Source organism: Oncorhynchus mykiss, chromosome 26, assembly GCF_013265735.2.
Source record: "Oncorhynchus mykiss isolate Arlee chromosome 26, USDA_OmykA_1.1, whole genome shotgun sequence".
NCBI classification, from domain to species: Eukaryota; Metazoa; Chordata; class Actinopteri; order Salmoniformes; family Salmonidae; genus Oncorhynchus; species Oncorhynchus mykiss.
In genome coordinates, this window is record NC_048590.1 from 41665178 (window position 1) to 41687531 (window position 22354).

Below are 22354 nucleotides of genomic sequence, written 5' to 3' on the forward strand. Positions count from 1 at the left end.
GTAAAGAATTCCAATACAGTGATATTTTACCACATCATTTTGACTCATCTTTGTGCTATTTGCACAATGCAAATTGTAAGCCCTTGGAAATGGGCTCTCCAATCCTGTTCCTGGAGACCCCCCTGTAGGTTTTTGCTCCAACCCTGTTCCTGGAGACCACCCTGTAGGTTTTTGCTCCAACCCTGTTCCTGGAGCCCACCCTGTAGGTGTTCTCTCCAACCCTAATCTAGTGCACCTGATTCTAATAACTTGCTGGTTGATACATTTTATCAGGTTAGTTATAACTAAGGTTGGATTGAAAGCTACGGGACGGCAGCGCTACAGGATCAGGGTTGGAGAACCCTGGCTTAGAATATACATGTATGTATTGTGTATTGACCATAAGGGTCTAGTAATGCATCGTGCTCCTACTTACCCAGCTGATCAGCAAGTATCTCTGCAGACAAACAGATGAATTAAAGTCAAAGTAAAGCATTCTTAATGGTGAATAATTCATTCAACTCCTTGTGTGGCAGGGGGATGGGACAGTAAAAACAATGTGATGAAAAGTATTAATGTCAAATATGTAAGGATTTTAAATCCATGAAACTAGCTGTTGTACGCTATTCAGTTCTGTTACACATTCATGTAATGGGAATTATTTGTCTTCAATTATTGTTTGGTATAACAATCAAATTGGGAGTAAAAAAAATGACACATTGATGCATAGGACTGTTGGACACAACTTACTCAGCTTATGAGTGTTGTGATCTTGATTTTTCTCTGCAGACATGAAAAGAGAACCGTTAGAGTGAACATCCTTAATGAACACATCTCACATCCATGAAGAAGACAATTATTAAAATGGAAACATGACACAATGCACAGGACCAGGAGTGTCAAACTCATTCCATGGAGGGCCTGGTATCTGCTGGTTTTTGGTTGTTCCTTTCAATTAACACCTAGACAACCAGGTGTGTGTCGTTCCTAACTAATCAGTGACCTTAATCAATCAAGTACAAGGGAGGAGTGAAAACCCGCAGACACTCGGCCCTCCATGGAATGAGTTTGACACATGCATAGGACTGTTGGACACTACTTACTCAACTCAAGTCTGAGTTCATCTTTAACTTGCTCTGCAGAAATAAAATAAAAAACAGAGAACATCGTTAATGAACACAGAACCACAGTGTTTTCTCTGACAAAGTTCCATTTCTGGAGGAGAAAATGGCATGTTTGACAGTAAGACACTACTTACCTAGCTCTTGACTGTGTTCAGCTTTGGATGCATCTACAGACATGACAATAGATAACAGTTAGAGGAAAGGTCCACAAAATGACTTACTGGTACTCAAGATGTTTTCTGACAAAGTCCTTTACATGAAGGAAGAAGTTACACTGATGTAGTTCAGGTAAACCATGCACTGAGATTTAAATAAACCTTATATTAACACATCTACTATTTTTGTGGAGAAAGTTGTTTTAAATAGAAATGTTTGCCCTATACTGTGAACTGAATTTAATTTTATACAAATCCTTAAATACACCTGTACAGTATCTGACCAACGTCTGCTTTTTACTTCTAAAGGTCAAACAGGGGGGGCTTATATTTGTCCTGTTTCACTGTATATACAAGTGTTTAACTTATACGAGAGTGAGTTGTGAAGTGGAACTGTGTTTATTTGCATATCCCAACTCCCCATGAGAGTGTGGTCACTACCAGGGATCAGCCATTATTGACGGCGACCCTGGAGTAATGAGGGTTAAGTGCCTTGCTCAAGGGTAGATTAACTGATCTTTTTCATCTTGTCTGCTCGGGGAATTGAACTAGCAAGCATTCGGTTCTAGTTCCCAACTCCTTGTGTATGTCACTGTAAAACATTTACATTCAGTAAAATAAACCCTTTAATAAGTTTTCTATGACTGTAGTCATTGTACAAACTTTTCCACCACCAGACACTGAAAGCTGATATGGCCACAAGGACAATGACCAGAGAGACAATCACTGCAAGAGCCACTTTCCATGTTTCTGTGTGAACAAGGATCAGCTCGCCTGCAAGACACAAATCAACTGAGATCAGTGACATGTAACCAATGCTACCAAATAATAATATTAAAGGGACATTTCACTCATAAAGAATGTTTTGTCAGACGCTTACAGACCTCAAATGAAACCACGTTCCATGACATCAGCTGTGTAGCTCCAGCAATATGCCTCAATGCCAAATTAATGGAAAAGATGACCATCATCTCATTTCCTGGTTTAATGTTGTGTTTATCTTTTCCATTCATTTGAGGTGGAGGCATATAGCTGGATCTACAAAACCAACGGGGTTTCATCTTGACATTACAATACTTTAGAGTTCTAAACAATAATGATGTTACTCACTAGGGATGTGAAACTCTGTCTCCATCTTAATCACCTCATGTTGCTGCCTCTGTCTTAGTCTACAGGTAAAGCGGTTGATGTCAGTCTCCTTTATGATGGTCTTTAGTTTGACTACGTAGAATCCCTCATAGTCCCTGTCTGTGTCTGACGGTCCAGCAGACAGAGTGACCCCTTCACTGTCCAGCCACTCCAACTCAGGCTCAGGGAACCAGCCTTTAGTTACACACAGCAGAGCCATCCCTCCTTCTTTCTGTCCCTCAATGGAAACCTCTGGCTTGGATCCTATAGCTACAGACACAAAGGGAGACTGGAGATGAAGTACTACTGAGATTGGGAGGAACATCACATGGGTTGTTGTATTTAAGAAATGCACCTCTGACGTAGACTTGAATGGTGGAATCATCATAATGTGTCTTAGACTCAACAAGACATTTATAATGTCCATCATCAGTGCCTTGTACCCTGGTCAGTTTCAAAGAGGTATTGCCCTTCTTCAGTTCCTCTTTAAACAACGATGTCCTTCCCCTGTAGGAGGGGATCTGATCATGGTATTTGTCTCTGCCGTCTTGGTAGAGATGGACTCTAATGTTTGACTGAGTGTCTGGGAGGTTGACTCTGAACCAGTCAACTCTCATGTCCTCAACGCTGATGTTGGGTTTGATGTAACAGGGCAGAATGATGTCATCACCAGCCACAGCAACAATGGCATGAGTCAGACCAAGAACCTCAAACTTCTCTGGAAAGAAAAACAACCAATCAATATCAAAAACGACCATGCACATCATCAGCTGTTGGTCCCTTTCAGACTTTAACAGACCACACTAAAGATCAACACCAAACCTGGCCCAAATACTTAAGGTTTGCTTGATTTAGCTTGGTTGCCAATGGAATAGCCTAGTACTGAAAGTGCAAACCGTAGCCATCGTTCATGCAAATCCTCAAATTGTTCACACACACACACACACACACACACAAAAAGAACATGTGAGGTCACTACCAGAGCCTGCTCTTTGGAGGAGAAGCAGGAGATTGACACACAGACAGTCTGTCCAAGTCCACATCATTTCTGAAAGAGAGGATAACATACTGGGATTCAATGTAGGCGATGTTATGGATCATATGATATGGATGTATTATGTAATCACCTGAGACCACCTGAGACCTAAGACAGAAGACTACTTAAGACAGACTTTCAAAAATATGTAAACTTGGTCCTTTTATTTGATAATATAAAACCTTTCTCCCATTATCTCCATAATCCCCGAAAGCTGCACTGAGAGATATGACAGACACAAACACACACACACACACACACACACACACACACACACACACTATTTAATCACCTCAGGCCTGTCTGGTTCTCACACACAGCTATTGCCAACAATCAACATTGACTTGAATATTAATTGCTGGGATTTATTAGTATAAAGCATTTCTGCCATTAACTATATTTTCTCTGACAGCTTTAAACATATATACAAATAATACTTACGATTAGATACACGCAGATCACAATTGAGAAGAATTTGGCTTAAAGCTCGCTGGCCTGTGGGGAAAGACTGGAGAGAAAATAAATCTGGTGTGTCTACTGCAAGGCAGGGAAGTAGCTTCAACATAACTTGTTATTCTTGTAGATGAGATGGAATCCACACTTTAATCAGCTTGAGTTAACTTATGAGGAAGTAGGTGAGAGGTGGCATACTTTCTGGAAACAAAACTCTGATAAACTGGCTACAATGAGATGTCACACATAGAGATCACAGGAGGCTGGTAAGGGGAGGACGGCTCATAATAATGGCTGCAATAGAGTAAATGGAACTGTATCAGCAACATGAAAACCAGGTCTTTCATGTGTTTGAGACCATTCTATTAATTCCGTTCCAGCCATTAATATGAGTCTGTCCTCCCAAATGAACATGCCAGCAGCCACCTGTGAGAGATGCAAGCGATCGCTGAGGGATCCTCCACTTCCCTAAACCTGTTGTTTGTTCACTTTCACTGGATTTTTTTCTTACTCTCCTTTCATTTTTTAACTCTGTCCTCTTTATATTACCATCCATATGTCACATATTGATTACGGCATCCACTGTGGTGGGTTGTTGGCATAGACCACAAGAGAACTATGGCATTATTGCACTGACATCAAGTTGACACTAGAGGGCAGTAGACACACTGATCACAGGGACATGTCATTGCAGAGATGGAAGAGGAAGTAGAACATGCCACATCCTAATTTATTTTTTCAATGGAAGTCAATGAACTAAGAAGACCACACCCATCTGCTATCGCATTGGTGCCTATGGGAGAGCCGCCCCCTTAAGTAGACCAGAAATGACAACTTTTTTAAATTGGTAAACGACAGTAGTCAACTGTCTTCATTTATCCACCATTTCTGGCCATGTCAGACAGCCTGTGGTGCAGCCTAAGCACGTGATCATGTAGGGCAATACGTACTAGTGGCAGAGTAGCCTAGTGGTTAGAGCGTTGGACTAGTGCCAGGAAGGTTGCAAGTTCAAACTCCTGAGCTGACAAGGTACAAATCTGTCGTTCTAACCCATTGAAAATAAGAATTTGTTCTTAACTGACTTGCCAAGCTAAATAAAGGTCAAATAAAATCCATTGTTATTATTGACTTTAGAGGTGGTTGACAGAAGACTAATTAAGGCAGACTTTAAAAAATATGTGAAACTTGTTCCTTTTATTTAATAATATAAAACATTTCTCCCATTATCTCCATAATCCCTGACAGCTGCACTGAGGGATATGACAGACAGACAGACACACACACACACACACACACACACACTATTTAATCACCTCAGGCCAAAGACTACTCAAGACAGACTACTCAAGACAGACTTTGTTAAATATGCTAAACTTGGCCTTTTTATCAAGGCCTGTCTGGTTCTCACACACAGCTATTGCCAACCATCAACATTGACTTGAATATTAATTGCTGGGATTTTCTTTTTTCTCCAAGATCGCATAGCAGTTCAGACGTCTTTTGTCCTCGTCTTGTCGTGTCCTGTATATATATATATTTACAACTTTTTTCACATACATTTTATTTTTATTTTCCATCAACTCATCTTCTAAACACTCTCCTGCAACCAGCCTCACCAATTTATATTTATATAAAATTATTATTTACCTCAGATCTGTAATCCTCCAAGAAGCTAGCCAGAAACTCCAAGAAGCTAGCCAGAAACTAGCCAGAAGCTAGCCAGGAGCAAGCCCAGGAGCTAATCCAGAAGCTAATCAGAAGCTAGTTAGCTTCTTTACTGGCAAATCGTTAGTATTCAGCTAACCACGGTTTGTGGTCATCAGCTATCCTTTAGCTCGAAAATCTATCGCCAGTTTTGTACGGCGCTGCGCGGCTCGGAACGGAACATACCGGACCAATTTTTCTCTCCATGTCCCTGGATTTCAACTGCTCTCTGGACATTCATACCCGGATCTCACAGCTAGCTAGCTGCTATCCGTGTGACAGTCGGCTTTCGTCGATTCCGGAGCAAACATCGATTGTTCCGGTGCTAGCCAGCTCCGTCAATCACTCCTGAGTTCCATCATTCACTCCTGGGCTGCAGTCACCTATCCGGACCCGTTTCACTGCCTACGCGGAGCCCCACCGGGCCTTCACAACTGGACTGCCGACGTTATCTACCTGAAGGAGATCCGGCTGGCTCCTCTGTCGCGACGTTACCTGAACGCCCATCTGCGGCCCGCTAACCGTTAGCTGTCTTACCGGCTGCTATTCTGAATAGATAATCGGACAATTTATTTATTTTTCTTATTATTATGTTTTCTTCTCGGGCCTCTATAACTATATCTATTGTTCTTATTTTTGTTGTTGTTGTGTGATTTGGATTAATCCCCTCTACCTCACGGAACCCCACTAATCTACTGACCGAACGCAAGAGGTGGCTAACAACAGACTCCATCCTATGCTAGCTTGCTACCGGTTGGCCTGGCTAGCTGTCTAAATCGCTGTGACCCTCAACCAACCTCTCCACTCACTGGACCCTTTTGATCACTCGACTAAGCATGCCTCTCCTTAATGTCAATATGTCTTGTCCATTGCTGTTCTGGTTAGTGTTTATTGGCTTATTTCACTGTAGAGCCTCTAGTCCTGCTCACTATACCCTATCCAACCTATTAGTTCCACCACCCACACATGCAATGACATCTCCTGGTTTCAATGATGTTTCTAGAGACAATATCTCTCTCTTCATCACTCAATACCTAGGTTTACCTCCACTGTATTCACATCCTACCTTACCTTTGTCTGTACATTATACCTTGATGCTATTTTATCGCCCCCAGAAACCTCCTTTTACTCTCTGTTCCAGACGTTCTAGACGACCAATTCTTATTGCTTTTAGTCGCACCCTTATTCTACTCCTCCTATGTTCCTCTGGCGATGTAGAGGTGAATCCAGGCCCTGCAGTGCCTAGCTCCACTCCTATTCCCCAGGCGCTCTCTTTTGACGACTTCTGTAACCGTAATAGCCTTGGTTTCATGCATGTTAACATTAGAAGCCTCCTCCCTAAGTTTGTTCTATTCACTGCTTTAGCACACTCTGCCAACCCGGATGTTCTAGCTGTGTCTGAATCCTGGCTTAGGAAGACAAAAATTCAGACATTTTAATTCCAAACTACAACATTTTCAGACAAGATAGAACTGCCAAAGGGGGCGGTGTTGCAATCTACTGCAAAGATAGCCTGCAGAGTTCTGTCCTACTATCCAGGTCTGTACCCAAACAATTTGAACTTCTACTTTTAAAAATCCACCTCTCCAAAAACAAGTCTCTCACCGTTGCCGCCTGCTATAGACCACCCTCTGCCCCCAGCTGTGCTCTGGACACCATATGGGAACTGATTGCCCCCCATCTATCTTCAGAGCTCGTGCTGCTAGGCGACCTAAACTGGAACATGCTTAACACCCCAGCCATCCTACAATCTAAACTTGATGCCCTCAATCTCACACAAATTATCAATGAACCTACCAGGTACCTCCCCAAAGCCTTAAACATGGGCACCCTCATAGATATCATCCTAACCAACTTCCCCTCTAAATACACCTCTGCTGTCTTCAACCAAGATCTCAGCGATCACTGCCTCATTGCCTGCATCCGTAATGGGTCAGCGGTCAAACGACCTCCTCTCATCACTGTAAAACGCTCCCTGAAACACTTCAGCGAGCAGGCCTTTCTAATCGACCTGGCCGGGGTATCCTGGAAGGATATTGACCTCATCCCGTCAGTAGAGGATGCCTGGATATTTTTTAAAAATGCCTTCCTAACCATCTTAAATAAACATGCCCCATTCAAGAAATTTAGAACCAGGAACAGATATAGCCCTTGGTTCTCCCCAGACCTGACTGCCCTTAACCAACACAAAAACATCCTATGGCGTTCTGCATTAGCATCGAACAGCCCCCGTGATATGCAGCTGTTCAGGGAAGCTAGAAACCATTATACACAGGCAGTTAGAAAAGCCAAGGCTAGCTTTTTCAAGCAGAAATTTGCTTCTTGCAACACTAACTCAAAAAAGTTCTGGGACACTGTAAAGTCCATGGAGAATAAGAACACCTCCTCCCAGCTGCCCACTGCACTGAAGATAGGAAACACTGTCACCACTGATAAATCCACCATAATTGAAAATTTCAATAAGCATTTTTCTACTGCTGGCCATGCTTTCCACCTGGCTACTCCTACCCCTGTCAACAGCACTGCACCCCCAACAGCAACTCGCCCAAGCCTTCCCCATTTCTCCTTCTCCCAAATCCATTCAGCTGATGTTCTAAAAGAGCTGCAAAATCTGGACCCCTACAAATCAGCCGGGCTAGACAATCTGGACCCTTTCTTTCTAAAATTATCTGCCGAAATTGTTGCCACCCCTATTACTAGCCTGTTCAACCTCTCTTTCGTGTCGTCTGAGATTCCCAAAGATTGGAAAGCAGCTGCGGTCATCCCCCTCTTCAAAGGGGGGGACACTCTTGACCCAAACTGCTACAGACCTATATCTATCCTACCATGCCTTTCTAAGGTCTTCGAAAGCCAAGTCAACAAACAGATTACCGACCATTTTGAATCTCACCATACCTTCTCTGCTATGCAATCTGGTTTCAGAGCTGGTCATGGGTGCACCTCAGCCACGCTCAAGGTCCTAAACGATATCTTAACCGCCATCGATAAGAAACATTACTGTGCAGCCGTATTCATTGATCTGGCCAAGGCTTTCGACTCTGTCAATCACCACATCCTCATCGTCAGACTCAACAGCCTTGGTTTCTCAAATGATTGCCTCGCCTGGTTCACCAACTACTTCTCTGATAGAGTTCAGTGTGTCAAATCGGAGGGTCTGTTGTCCGGACCTCTGGCAGTCTCTATGGGGGTGCCACAGGGTTCAATTCTTGGACCGACTCTCTTCTCTGTATACATCAATGAGGTCGCTCTTGCTGCTGGTGAGTCTCTGATCCACCTCTACGCAGACGACACCATTCTGTATACTTCCGGCCCTTCTTTGGACACTGTGTTAACAACCCTCCAGGCAAGCTTCAATGCCATACAACTCTCCTTCCGTGGCCTCCAATTGCTCTTAAATGCAAGTAAAACTAAATGCATGCTCTTCAACCGATCGCTACCTGCACCTACCCGCCTGTCCAACATCACTACTCTGGACGGCTCTGACTTAGAATACGTGGACAACTACAAATACTTAGGTGTCTGGTTAGACTGTAAACTCTCCTTCCAGACCCATATCAAACATCTCCAATCCAAAGTTAAATCTAGAATTGGCTTCCTATTTCGCAACAAAGCATCCTTCACTCATGCTGCCAAACATACCCTTGTAAAACTGACCATCCTACCAATCCTCGACTTTGGCGATGTAATTTACAAAATAGCCTCCAATACCCTACTCAACAAATTGGATGCAGTCTCTCACAGTGCAATCCGTTTTGTCACCAAAGCCCCATATACTACCCACCATTGCGACCTGTACGCTCTCGTTGGCTGGCCCTCGCTTCATACTCGTCGCCAAACCCACTGGCTCCATGTCATCTACAAGACCCTGCTAGGTAAAGTCCCCCCTTATCTCAGCTCGCTGGTCACCATAGCATCTCCCACCTGTAGCACACGCTCCAGCAGGTATATCTCTCTAGTCACCCCCAAAACCAATTCTTTCTTTGGCCGCCTCTCTTTCCAGTTCTCTGCTGCCAATGACTGGAACGAACTACAAAAATCTCTGAAACTGGAAACACTTATCTCCCTCACTAGCTTTAAGCACCAACTGTCAGAGCAGCTCACAGATTACTGCACCTGTACATAGCCCACCTATAATTTAGCCCTATCAACTACCTCTTTCCCAACTGTATTTTATTTATTTATTTATTTTGCTCCTTTGCACCCCATTATTTTTATTTCTACTTTGCACATTCTTCCATTGCAAAACTACCATTCCAGTGTTTTACTTGCTATATTGTATTTACCTTGCCACCAAGGCCTTTTTTGCCTTTACCTCCCTTCTCACCTCATTTGCTCACATTGTATATAGACTTGTTTATACTTTATTATTGACTGTATGTTTGTTTTACTCCATGTGTAACTCTGTGTTGTTGTATCTGTCGAACTGCTTTGCTTTATCTTGGCCAGGTCGCAATTGTAAATGAGAACTTGTTCTCAACTTGCCTACCTGGTTAAATAAAGGTAAAATAAATTAAAAAATAAAAAATTATTAGTATAAAGCATTTCTGCCATTAACTATATTTTCTCTGACAGCTTTAAACATATATATATATAAATAATACTTACGATTAGATACACGCAGATCACAATTGAGAAGAGTTTGGCTTAAAGCTCGCTGGCCTGTGGGGAAAGACTGGAGAGAAAATAAATCTGGTGTGTCTACTGCAAGGCAGGGAAGTAGCTTCAACATAACTTGTTATTCTTGTAGATGAGATGGAATCTACACTTTAATCAGCTTGAGTTAACTTATGAGGAAGTAGGTGAGAGGTGGCATACTTTCTGGAAACAAAACTCTGATAAACTGGCTACAATGAGATGTCACACATAGAGATCACAGGAGGCTGGTAAGGGGAGGACAGCTCATAATAATGGCTGCAATGGAGTAAATGGAACTGTATCAGCAACATGAAAACCAGGTCTTTCATGTGTTTGAGACCATTCTATTAATTCCATTCCAGCCATTAATATGAGTCTGTCCTCCCAAATGAACGTGCCAGCAGCCACCTGTGAGAGATGCAAGCAATCGCTGAGGGATCCTCCACTTCCCTAAACCTGTTGTTTGTTCACTTTCACTGGATGTTTTTCTTACTCTCCTTTCATTTTTTAACTGTGTCCTCTTTATATTACCATCCATATGTCACATATTGATTGTGGCATCCACAATCAATATGTGAACCAGACATTCTGTTTATGAGTGTAGGGTTTGTATCAGTGTTTGGTTTATATTCTATACCAGAGGTTCTCAACCTTTTGTAGATTCTCTACCACCAATCACATTTGGACCTGTCTGAAGTACCTTGTCATGTGTGTGTGACAGGACATGAAAACATTTAGGTTTACTTGTAATACTGTTTGTCTACATATCATTTAATGATACAAACAAGAGAACTATGGCCTTATTGCACTGATATCAAGTTGACACTAGAGGGCAGTAGACAAACACTGATCACAGGGACATGCCATTGCAGAGATGGAAGAGGAAGTGGGATATGCTACAGCCTCATTTTTTTTCCAATGGAAGTCAATGAACTCAGCCTATGGGAGAGCCGCCCCCTTAAGTAGACCGGAAATGACAACTTTTTGTAATTTGTAAACGACGGTAGTCAACTATCTTCATTTATCCACCATCTTTGGTCATGTCAGACAGCCTGTGGTGCTGTAGAGGTTAAAGCACGTGATCATGTAGGGAAATACGTACTAGTCATATTATCCTATTTCAGCTCATATTAATAAGAAATAATGTGGTACTACTGACTATTATATCATGTTGCCTACATAAACTCAGCAAAAAAGGAAACAGACCTTTTTCAGGACCCTGTCTTTCAAAGATAATTTGTAAAAATCCAAACAACTTCACAGATCTTCATTGTAAAGGGTTTAAACACTGTTGCCCATGCTTGTTCAATGAACCATAAACAATTAATGAACCTGTGGAACGGTCGTTAATAAGACACTAACAGCTTACAGACGGTATGCAATTATGGTCACAGTTCTGAAAACCTAGGACACTAAGGCCTTTCTACTGACTGAAAAACACCAAAAGAAAGATGCCCAGGGTCCCTGCTCTTCTGCGTGAACGTGCCTTAGGCATGCTGCAAGGAGGCATGTCTGTGGAACTTGTTCAGTTTATGTCTCAGTTGTTGAATCTTGTTATGTTCATACAAATATTTACACATGTTAAGTTTGCTGAAAATAAAAGCAGTTGACAGTGAGAGGATGTTTCTTTTTTTTGCTGTGTTTATTTAGCAACTGCCTGATACTGTAACCAAACGGTGCTCTACATCATGGTGCTATGTGTCCTGGTCAAATGCAGTGCACTATATTATGGGGTGTAGTAGGGTATAGTTTGAGATGAACCCTCAGAGTTCCACCATACCAGTCTCAGAGCAGTGCAGAATACTGTATTACCCTGTTAACACTACTGGGCCAAACCAAACTGTACTGGTTGGCTCTGATATTTACCTTCCACATGGTCCTGTCCATTACGGTTCCAGAAATTATGTTAAATGTGTAACCAGACATTCTGTTTATGAGTGTAGGGTTTGTATCAGTGTTTGGTTTGTATTCTATACCAGAGGTTCTCAACCTTTTGTAGATTCTCTACCACCAATCACATTTGGACCTGTCTGAAGTACCTTGTCATGTGTGTGTGACAGGACATGAAAACATTTAGGTTTACTTGTAATACTGTTTGTCTACATATCATTTAATGATACAAATAATGTAATAAAGATAACAATCATTATAACATGATTACCATTTCTATTGTAATTATTGACTATAGAGGGGGTAGTTGTGAAATGTGGAATATGTTAGCCATGTCATGCAATCTGGAGCCTTCATTATATCAAATACTGGGGTGGCAGGTAGCGTAGTGGTTAGAGCGTTGGGCCAGTAACCGAAAGGTTGCTAGATCAAATCCCTGAGCTGACAAGGTAAAAATCTGTTGTTCTGCCCCTGAACAAGGCTGTTAACCCACTGTTCCTAGGCTGTCATTGTAAATAAGAATTTTTTCTTAACTGACTTGACTAGTTAATGAAGGTTAAATAAAAAATAAGGGACCATTCCAACTAACAGTAAATCTTGGGAGATGGAGAAAGAGAGGAGACAGTGTGAGGGTTGACAGTGAAAGAGTAGAGACAATGAAAGAGAGGTGACATTACAGTGTAAGAGAGGAGACATTGAAGGAGCAGGAGTGGCTTCAAGACAAGTCTCTGAATGTCCTTGAGTGGCCCAGCCAGAGCCTGGACTTGAATCCGATTAAACATCTCTGGCGAAAGCTGAAAATAGCTGTGCAAGGGTGGAGACAGTACCACTTAAGTATTCCTAATCACTCAGGTGAACTTAAAATGTAAAATATGAATGGGAATATACTTCAGTTAGATTTGAATCATAAGAATTTCAAGGGGTGCTTTGGAGAATGTTTTGGAGAAAAATATTTTTTTCCTTTATTTCACATTTATTTTCTTCAATCATTTTACTTCAATTAAAGGTTGGATTTATTTATTTATTTACAGCCCGTTTTGCTCATATGTACCAAGGGTGCCAATATAAGTAGAGGGCACTGATCCAACAGTATTTTCATGTGATTATAGGAAAACAAATCCCTACTATTAGATACACTTAATCAGTTTCCTTAGATTTACTCTTTGGATCAATTTCTTTAGCTCCTCTGAATCCGTTCCCAAGACAGATTCATTATTATAGGGAAATAGTTCAGCCAAATGGAACCCCTACATTTTGGGAATGAGGAGGACAAGAGATCTTTCTCCATTAAGGCTCAGCTGGAAAACAGACGGTCCCTCACAGAGAATCTTGAATAAGGTCTTTTACCTTGTTTTGTTGTGGCCAGAGGGATGTCTGGGTTCAAGCCGAGCGAAATGGATCAAAAAGTCAGGTCGCTCTCATCCGGGTCACGGAACCAAATGTTGTGGAAAACCCCATCCAAAGGCTAAGACAGAGACTATTTAGTTGTATAATAGAAACATCTTTAATCAAGCAGTTGTGAGGGAGATCTGTCTCTGATTTCACAGTGAAGAACTCCAAGAGTAAATGGTTCCATGTCCCTTATATAGTGGGAGGTGATAATACTATCATATTGTTACACAACAGTTATTTATACAAGCAACAGTTCCAGAACACAATGGCCTTGTGTTAGAGTGCAGAAATTACAGGAGTCTATGAAAGGCATAACATCACAGTCCAACACAGAACATGTCCCATGAGAAGTTACAACAGCTCACCCCAAATTCTGCCACCTCAATAGGATGACATTCAGCATCAATTGTACATGGTGAATTTCCTCTGTTAGAATAATCATATAGTGATAAACAGATTGCAATTCATTCAGACGGAGAGTAACACACACACTTGCACACACATCCATTCTCAGGGTTCAGGTGAATTTCCTTCTTCCTGTTGATGGACTTATTGGCCACTCCTACAATCCACCAAGTCTTCTCCTCCACCTGCACCTCATAGTAGAATCTCCCTAAAGAGAAGCCCTCCTTTCCCAGGACATAGAGAACATTATAAACCTCTCTGGGTTGTCAGGGAGATCCTGTTTTATGTCTCCACAATTCACTTGTTTCCCATCTTCAGACAGGATGAATCTGGGATGTGCTGTATCAGGATCTAGAATCACATCCACTGTTGAGAGAAACACACACTTTATTAGAATGATTAAATAAACATTTAAATACGGGGGACTGCATTTAACTGCTCAGTAAATTACTCTAGGACACATGAACGTAGAGATGTGGTGTATCAGGATCTAGAGTCACATCCCCTGTTGAGAGAAACATATCAATATGCAGGACTACATTTAACTGCTCAGTAAATTACTCTAGGACACATGAACGTAGAGATGTGGTGTATCAGGGTATAGAATCACATCCCCTGTTGAGAGAAACATATCAATATGCAGGACTACATTTAACTGTTCAGTAAATTACTCTAGGACACATGAACGTATAGAGATGTGGTGTATCAGGGTCTAGAGTCACATCCACAGTGAAGTCAAAAATTGTCTGTATAAAAATGAGAAGAAAAGAACATCAGTTTGGGGGACAGCAATTTACTGCAGGACTTAATGCACAGTACATTACTGTAGACATATGTAGTCTATAGGTTATTGATAACAACATACTGTAGATATGAATGTGTGATAATGTTATTTCAAGTAAAACCGGAATGTGAAGATATGAATATTAATGTGAAACTCTACGTGGATGGACTGGAGAGTATTACCGTCACACCCTGACCGTAGATTGACTCTACGTGGATGGACTGGAGAGTATTACCGTCACACCCTGACCGTAGATTGGCTCTACGTGGATGGACTGGAGAGTATTACTGTCACGCCCTGACTGTAGATTGACTCTACGTGGATGGACTGGAGAGTATTACCGTCACACCCTGACCGTAGATTGACTCTACGTGGATGGACTGGAGTGTATTACTGTCACGCCCTGACTGTAGATTGACTCTACGTGGATGGACTGGAGTGTATTACCGTCACACCCTGACCGTAGATTGACTCTACGTGGATGGACTGGAGAGTATTACTGTCACACCCTGACCGTAGATTGACTCTACGTGGATGGACTGGAGTGTATTACCGTCACACCCTGACTGTAGATTGACTCTACGTGGATGGACTGGAGTGTATTACCGTCACACCCTGACCGTAGATTGACTCTACGTGGATGGACTGGAGTGTATTACTGTCACACCCTGACCGTAGATTGACTCTACGTGGATGGACTGGAGTGTATTACCGTCACACCCTGACCGTAGATTGACTCTACGTGGATGGACTGGAGTGTATTACTGTCACACCCTGACCGTAGATTGACTCTACGTGGATGGACTGGAGTGTATTACCGTCACACCCTGACCGTAGATTGACTCTACGTGGATGGACTGGAGAGTATTACCGTCACACCCTGACCGTAGATTGACTCTACGTGGATGGACTGGAGTGTATTACCGTCACACCCTGACCGTAGATTGACTCTACGTGGATGGACTGGAGTGTATTACTGTCATACCCTGACCGTAGATTGACTCTACGTGGATGGACTGGAGTGTATTACTGTCATACCCTGACCGTAGATTGACTCTACGTGGATGGACTGGAGTGTATTACTGTCATACCCTGACCGTAGATTGACTCTACGTGGATGGACTGGAGTGTATTACTGTCACATCCTGACTGTAGATTGCGTTGTATGTTTCTATTTTTTTAGTTTGGTCAGGGTGTGATGTGGGTGGGTATTCTATGTTTTGTTCTATGTTTGTATTTCAATGTGTTTGACCTGGGATGGTTCCCAATCAGAGGCAGCTGTCTATCGTTGTCTCTGATTGAGAATCATACTTAGGCAGCCTGTTTTCCCCCATTTTGGTTGTGGGTGTTTAATTTCTGTTTAGTGTCTGTTCACCAGGCAGAACTGTTTCGTTTTCTCTTCGTTGTTATTTTGTGTAGTGTTCAGTTTTTCTATTAAAATATGACGAACACTTACCACGCTGCATTTTGGTCCTCCTCTCCTTCCACCAATGAGAATTGTTACATAGCCTATATGTTCTACTACTTTTGATAAGGGCCAATAAGGATCTGTGTGGTAAACTGTATAGGGAATAGGGTGCCATTTGGGACACAAACTGACTGCTGAGACAGACAAGTAAAAGGAACAGGAAACATATTGTATTAAGTATGTAAAACATTATCACAATACATATAACATACTACCTATAAAGTATTACATGTACTGTGGCACCCCAGAGCAACATTTGAAACATTTATCTGTATAACCCCATAAGACATACATTACATATCCTAATAGTTATAATTAGATGCTCTCAGATCACCATGAGAAAGGTTTGATGGTTTCAATATCATCAGGAAACAGGAAGGAAGTTGTGCACCTACTGCAAGGCAGGGCAATGATGAACCACCATGTGTTAGTAGGCAGCATGGTTCAGTGAGAATAGAACGTTTTGAGGTAGAACTACCAGTATGTGAAACTTGTTAACATTGAGTATTCTTTAAAATGCCAGCATATCATACTCATTTAGTTTTCTTTTACATACAGTAGTATGATTATTTTTTTTAACCTTTATTTAACCAGGCAAGTCAGTTAAGAACAAATTCTTATTTACAATGACCACCTACCCCGGCCAAACCTGGACGATGCTGGACCAATGGTGCACCGCCTTATGGGACTCCCAATCACGACCAGATGTGATAGAGTCTGGATTTGAACCAGGGACTGTACTGATGCCTCTTGCACTGAGATACAGTGCTTTAGACCACTGTGCCACTCAGGAGCCCACAGCACACATACAGCATGCAGACTTTCACTGAGTGACTCATGCTCCGTACCTCATCCATACTGAATGTCCCATATTGACAGTGTCAGTTCCATACTATGTGGACTGCTGACTTGGACTACAGGAGAACCAGGGCCTTCTGACACTGATATAAAGCACACTAGAGGGCAGTAGATACACACTGATCACAGGGACGTGGTAGCTAAGCTTTGATACGTATGGTGCTGAAGATAGGAAGAGCATTATCATGTTGGGAACCAGTCCTTTTCTACCATCTCTTCTCATCTACCTTCTCCTCTCATCTACCTCCTGCTCTTCATCTGCCTCTTGCTCCTCATCTGCCTCCTGCTCCTCATCTGCCTCCTGCTCCTCATCTGCCTCCTGCTCCTCATCTACCTCCTGCTCCTCATCTACCTCCAGCTCCTCATCTGCCTCATGCTCCTCATCTAACTCCTGCTCCTCATCTAAATCCTGCTCCTCATCTAACTCCTGCTGGACTTCCTGACCGGTCGCCCCCAGGTGGTGAGGGTAGGTAGCAACACATCTGCCATGTTGATCCTCAACACTGGAGCACCCCAGGGGTGTGTGCTCAGTCTGTCATGTATTGTCATGTTGTGTCCTGTTCCTGTTCTTTCTCTTCACCCTGTCTCCCTCTGCTGGTCGTATTAGGTTACCTTTTCTTCCCCTCTTTCCCCCAGCTGTTCCTTGTCTTCTCTAACTACCTCGTTCACCCCTTTTCCCACCTGTTCCCTTTTTCCCTCTGATTAGGTCCCTATATCTCTCTCTGTTTCTGCTTCTGTCTTTGTCGGATTCTTGTTTGTGTTATTCATGCCTGAACCAGACTATCGTCATGTTTGCTGCAACCTTTCCTGTCCTGTCGGAATCTGCCGGTCCATCTGAGCCTACGTTTGTTTTGTTATTAAAGAAGCTCTGTTTACGTTAATTCGCTTTTGGGTCCTCATTCACGCACCGTAACAGAAGAATCCGACCAAGAATGGACCCAGCGACTTCGGATCCTCTCCACTCAGCCGTCGAGATCCAGGGAGCGATGCTAGGCAGACACGAGCAGGAATTGTCTGCTGCTCGACATGCCGTTGAGACCCTGGCCACCCAAGTCTCCAACCTCACAGAACAGGTTCACCATCTCCGCCTCGATCCACCGGCCACTTCCAGGGCTTTCGAATCTCCGGAGCCCAGAATCAATAACCCGCCGTGTTACTCTGGGGAGCCCACTGAATGCCGCTCGTTCCTCACCCAGTGTGATATTGTGTTTTCTCTCCAGCCCAACACTTACTCCAGGAGCACTGCTCGTGTCGCCTACGTCATATCTCTCCTTACTGGACGGGCTCGTGAGTGGGGCACGGCAATCTGGGAGGCAAGGGCTGAGTGTACTAACCAGTATCAGGACTTTAAGGAGGAGATGATACGGGTTTTTGATCGATCTGTTTTTGGGGAGGAGGCTTCCAGGGTCCTGTCTTCCCTATGTCAAGGTAATCGATCCATAACAGACTACTCTATTGAGTTTCGCACTCTTGCTGCCTCCAGTGGCTGGAACGAGCCGGCTTTGCTCGCTCGTTTTCTGGAGGGTCTCCGCGCAGAGGTAAAGGATGAGATTCTCTCCCGGGAGGTTCCTTCCAGCGTGGATTCCTTGATTGAACTCGCTATTCGCATTGAGCGACGGGTTGATCTTCGTCACCGAGCTCGTGGAAAGGAGCTCGCGTTCTCCGTTGCCCCCCTCTCCGCATCACTACCATCTTCCTCTGCCGGCTCGGGTGCTGAGCCTATGCAGCTGGGAGGTATCCGCATCTCGACTAAGGAGAGGGAACGGAGAATCACCAACCGCCTCTGTCTCTATTGCGGTTCTGCTGGTCATTTTGTCACTTCATGTCCAGTAAAAGCCAGAGCTCATCAGTAAGCGGAGGGCTACTGGTGAGCGCTACTACTCCTGTCTCTCCTTCAAGATCCTGCACTACCTTGTCGGTCCATCTACGCTGGACCGGTTCGTCAGCTTCCTGCAGTGCCTTAATAGACTCTGGGGCGGAGGGCTGTTTTATGGACGAGACCTGGGCTCGGGAACATGACATTCCTCTCAGACAGTTAAGGGAGTCCACGGCCTTGTTCGCCCTGGATGGTAGTCCTCTCCCCAGGATTCAGCGTGAGACGCTACCTTTAACCCTCACTGTTTCTGGTAATCATAGCGAAACCATTTCTTTTTTAATTTTTCGTTCACCTTTTACACCTGTTGTTTTGGGCCATCCCTGGCTAGTTTGTCATAATCCTTCCATTAATTGGTCTAGTAATTCTATCCTCTCCTGGAACGTCTCTTGTCATGTGAAATGTTTAATGTCTGCTATCCCTCCTGTTTCCTCTGTCTCTTCTTCACAGGAGGAGCCTGGTGATTTGACAGGGGTGCCGGAGGAATATCACGATCTGCGCACGGTGTTCAGTCGGTCCAGGGCCACCTCTCTTCCTCCACACCGGTCGTATGATTGTAGTATTGATCTCCTTCCGGGAACCACTCCCCCCCGGGGTAGACTATACTCTCTGTCGGCTCCCGAACGTAAGGCTCTCGAAGATTATTTGTCTGTAGCTCTTGCCGCCGGTACCATAGTCCCCTCCTCCTCTCCCGCCGGAGCGGGGTTTTTTTTTGTTAAGAAGAAGGACGGGTCCCTGCGCCCCTGCATAGATTATCGAGGGCTGAATGACATAACAGTGAAGAATCGTTATCCGCTTCCTCTTATGTCTTCAGCCTTCGAGATCCTGCAGGGAGCCAGGTTTTTCACTAAGTTGGACCTTCGTAACGCTTACCATCTCGTGCGCATCAGGGAGGGGGACGAGTGGAAGACGGCGTTTAACACTCCGTTAGGGCACTTTGAATACCGGGTTCTTCCTTTCGGCCTCGCTAACGCTCCAGCTGTCTTTCAGGCATTAGTCAATGATGTCCTGAGAGACATGCTGAACATCTTTGTTTTCGTTTACCTTGACGATATCCTGATTTTTTCACCGTCACTTTTTCACCGTCACCTCCAGCGCCTTTTAGAGAATTGTCTTTTTGTGAAGGCTGAGAAGTGCTCTTTTCATGCCTCCTCCGTCACATTTCTCGGTTCTGTTATTTCCGCTGAAGGCATTAAGATGGATCCCGCTAAGGTCCAAGCTGTCATTGATTGGCCCGTCCCTAAGTCACGCGTCGAGCTGCAGCGCTTTCTCGGCTTCGCGAACTTCTATCGTCGTTTCATCCGTAATTTCGGTCAGGTGGCAGCTCCTCTCACAGCCCTTACTTCTGTCAAGACGTGCTTTAAGTGGTCCGTTTCCGCCCAGGGAGCTTTTGATCTCCTCAAGAATCGTTTTACATCCGCACCTATCCTTGTTACACCTGACGTCACTAGACAGTTCGTTGTCGAGGTTGACGCGTCAGAGGTGGGCGTGGGAGCCATTCTTTCTCAGCGCTCCCTCTCTGACGACAAGGTCCACCCTTGCGCGTATTTTTCTCATCGCCTGTCGCCGTCGGAACGTAACTATGATGTGGGAAACCGCGAACTGCTCGCCATCCGCTTAGCCCTAGGCGAATGGCGACAGTGGTTGGAGGGGGCGACCGTTCCTTTTGTCGTTTGGACTGACCATAGGAACCTTGAGTACATCCGTTCTGCCAAACGACTTAATGCGCGTCAGGCGCGCTGGGCGCTGTTTTTCGCTCGTTTCGAGTTCGTGATTTCTTATCGTCCGGGCTCTAAGAACACCAAGCCTGATGCTTTATCTCGTCTCTTCAGTTCTTCAGTAGCCTCCACTGACCCCGAGGGGATTCTCCCTGAGGGGCGTGTTGTCGGGTTGACTGTCTGGGGAATTGAGAGGCAGGTAAAGCAAGCACTCACTCAAACTCCGTCGCCGCGCGCTTGTCCCAGGAACCTTCTTTTCGTTCCCGTTCCTACTCGTCTGGCCGTTCTTCAGTGGGCTCACTCTGCCAAGTTAGCCGGCCACCCTGGCGTTCGGGGTACGCTTGCTTCCATTCGCCAGCGTTTTTGGTGGCCCACCCGGGAGCATGACACGCGTCGCTTCGTGGCTGCTTGTTCGGTCTGCGCGCAGACTAAGTCCGGTAACTCCCCTCCTGCCGGCCGTCTCAGGCCGCTTCCCATTCCCTCTCGACCGTGGTCTCACATCGCCTTAGATTTTGTCACCGGACTGCCTTCGTCAGCGGGGAAGACTGTTATTCTTACGGTTGTCGACAGGTTCTCTAAGGCGGCTCATTTTATTCCCCTTGCTAAGCTTCCTTCTGCTAAAGAGACGGCACAAATCATCATCGAGAATGTTTTCAGAATTCATGGCCTTCCGTCAGACGTCGTTTCGGACAGAGGTCCGCAATTCACGTCTCAATTTTGGAGGGAGTTTTGCCGTTTGATTGGGGCTTCCGTCAGTCTCTCTTCCGGCTTTCACCCCCAGTCTAACGGTCAAGCAGAACGGGCCAATCAGACTATTGGTCGCATCTTACGCAGTCTTTCTTTTCGCAACCCTGCGTCTTGGTCAGAACAGCTCCCCTGGGCAGAATACGCCCACAACTCGCTTCCTTCGTCTGCGACCGGGCTATCTCCTTTTCAGAGAAGCCTCGGGTACCAGCCTCCGCTGTTCTCATCTCAGTTCGCCGAGTCCAGCGTCCCCTCCGCTCAGGCTTTTGTCCAACGTTGCGAGCGCACCTGGAAGAGGGTCAGGTCTGCACTTTGCCGTTATAGGGCGCAGACTGTGAGGGCTGCTAATAAGCGTAGAACTAAGAGTCCTAGATATTGTCGCGGTCAGAGAGTTTGGCTCTCCACTCAAAACCTTCCCCTTAAGACCGCTTCTCGCAAGTTGACCCCGCGGTTCATTGGTCCGTTCCGTATTGCTCAGATCATTAATCCTGTCGCAGTTCGACTTCTTCTTCCGCGTCGCGTCCACCCGGTCTTCCATGTCTCCTGTGTCAAGCCCGTTCTTTGCGCCCCCGCTCGTCTTCCCCCCCCCCCCCCCATCCTTGTCGAGGGCGCACCCATCTACAGGGTCCGTAGGATTTTGGACATGCGTCCTCGGGGCCGTGGTCATCAGTACCTAGTAGATTGGGAGGGGTACGGTCCTGAGGAGAGGAGTTGGGTTCCCTCTCGGGACGTGCTGGACCGTGCGCTGATCGATGATTTCCTCCGTTGCCGCCAGGTTTCCTCCTCGAGTGCGCCAGGAGGCGCTCGGTGAGTGGGGGGGTACTGTCATGTATTGTCATGTTGTGTCCTGTTCCTGTTCTTTCTCTTCACCCTGTCTCCCTCTGCTGGTCGTATTAGGTTACCTTTTCTTCCCCTCTTTCCCCCAGCTGTTCCTTGTCTTCTCTAACTACCTCGTTCACCCCTTTTCCCACCTGTTCCCTTTTTCCCTCTGATTAGGTCCCTATATCT

The 22354-nt window shown here is 44.7% G+C and overlaps 1 protein-coding gene across 2 annotated transcripts; it reads right to left on the minus strand.

The window, feature by feature from the left end:
* Positions 1–19: 19 nt before the first annotated feature.
* LOC118944452 (butyrophilin subfamily 1 member A1-like) lies at positions 20–10296 on the minus strand. 2 transcript variants are annotated; one of them, XM_036963870.1, is made up of 10 exons: positions 10185–10296; positions 3864–3930; positions 3366–3434; positions 2742–3104; positions 2369–2656; positions 1922–2032; positions 1238–1270; positions 1083–1115; positions 730–762; positions 20–436 (listed from the first exon to the last, which is right to left on the minus strand). In XM_036963870.1, exons 3-10 carry the CDS (start codon positions 3430–3432, stop codon positions 408–410), a joined length of 957 nt encoding a protein of 318 aa, XP_036819765.1. In that variant the 5' UTR covers positions 3433–3434; positions 3864–3930; positions 10185–10296; the 3' UTR covers positions 20–407. The 2 variants fall into 2 exon arrangements, with proteins under 2 accessions (XP_036819765.1, XP_036819764.1); XM_036963869.1 differs by lacking the exon at positions 20–436 and having other exon boundaries at positions 453–762.
* Between the last annotated feature and the right edge of the window lie 12058 nt (positions 10297–22354).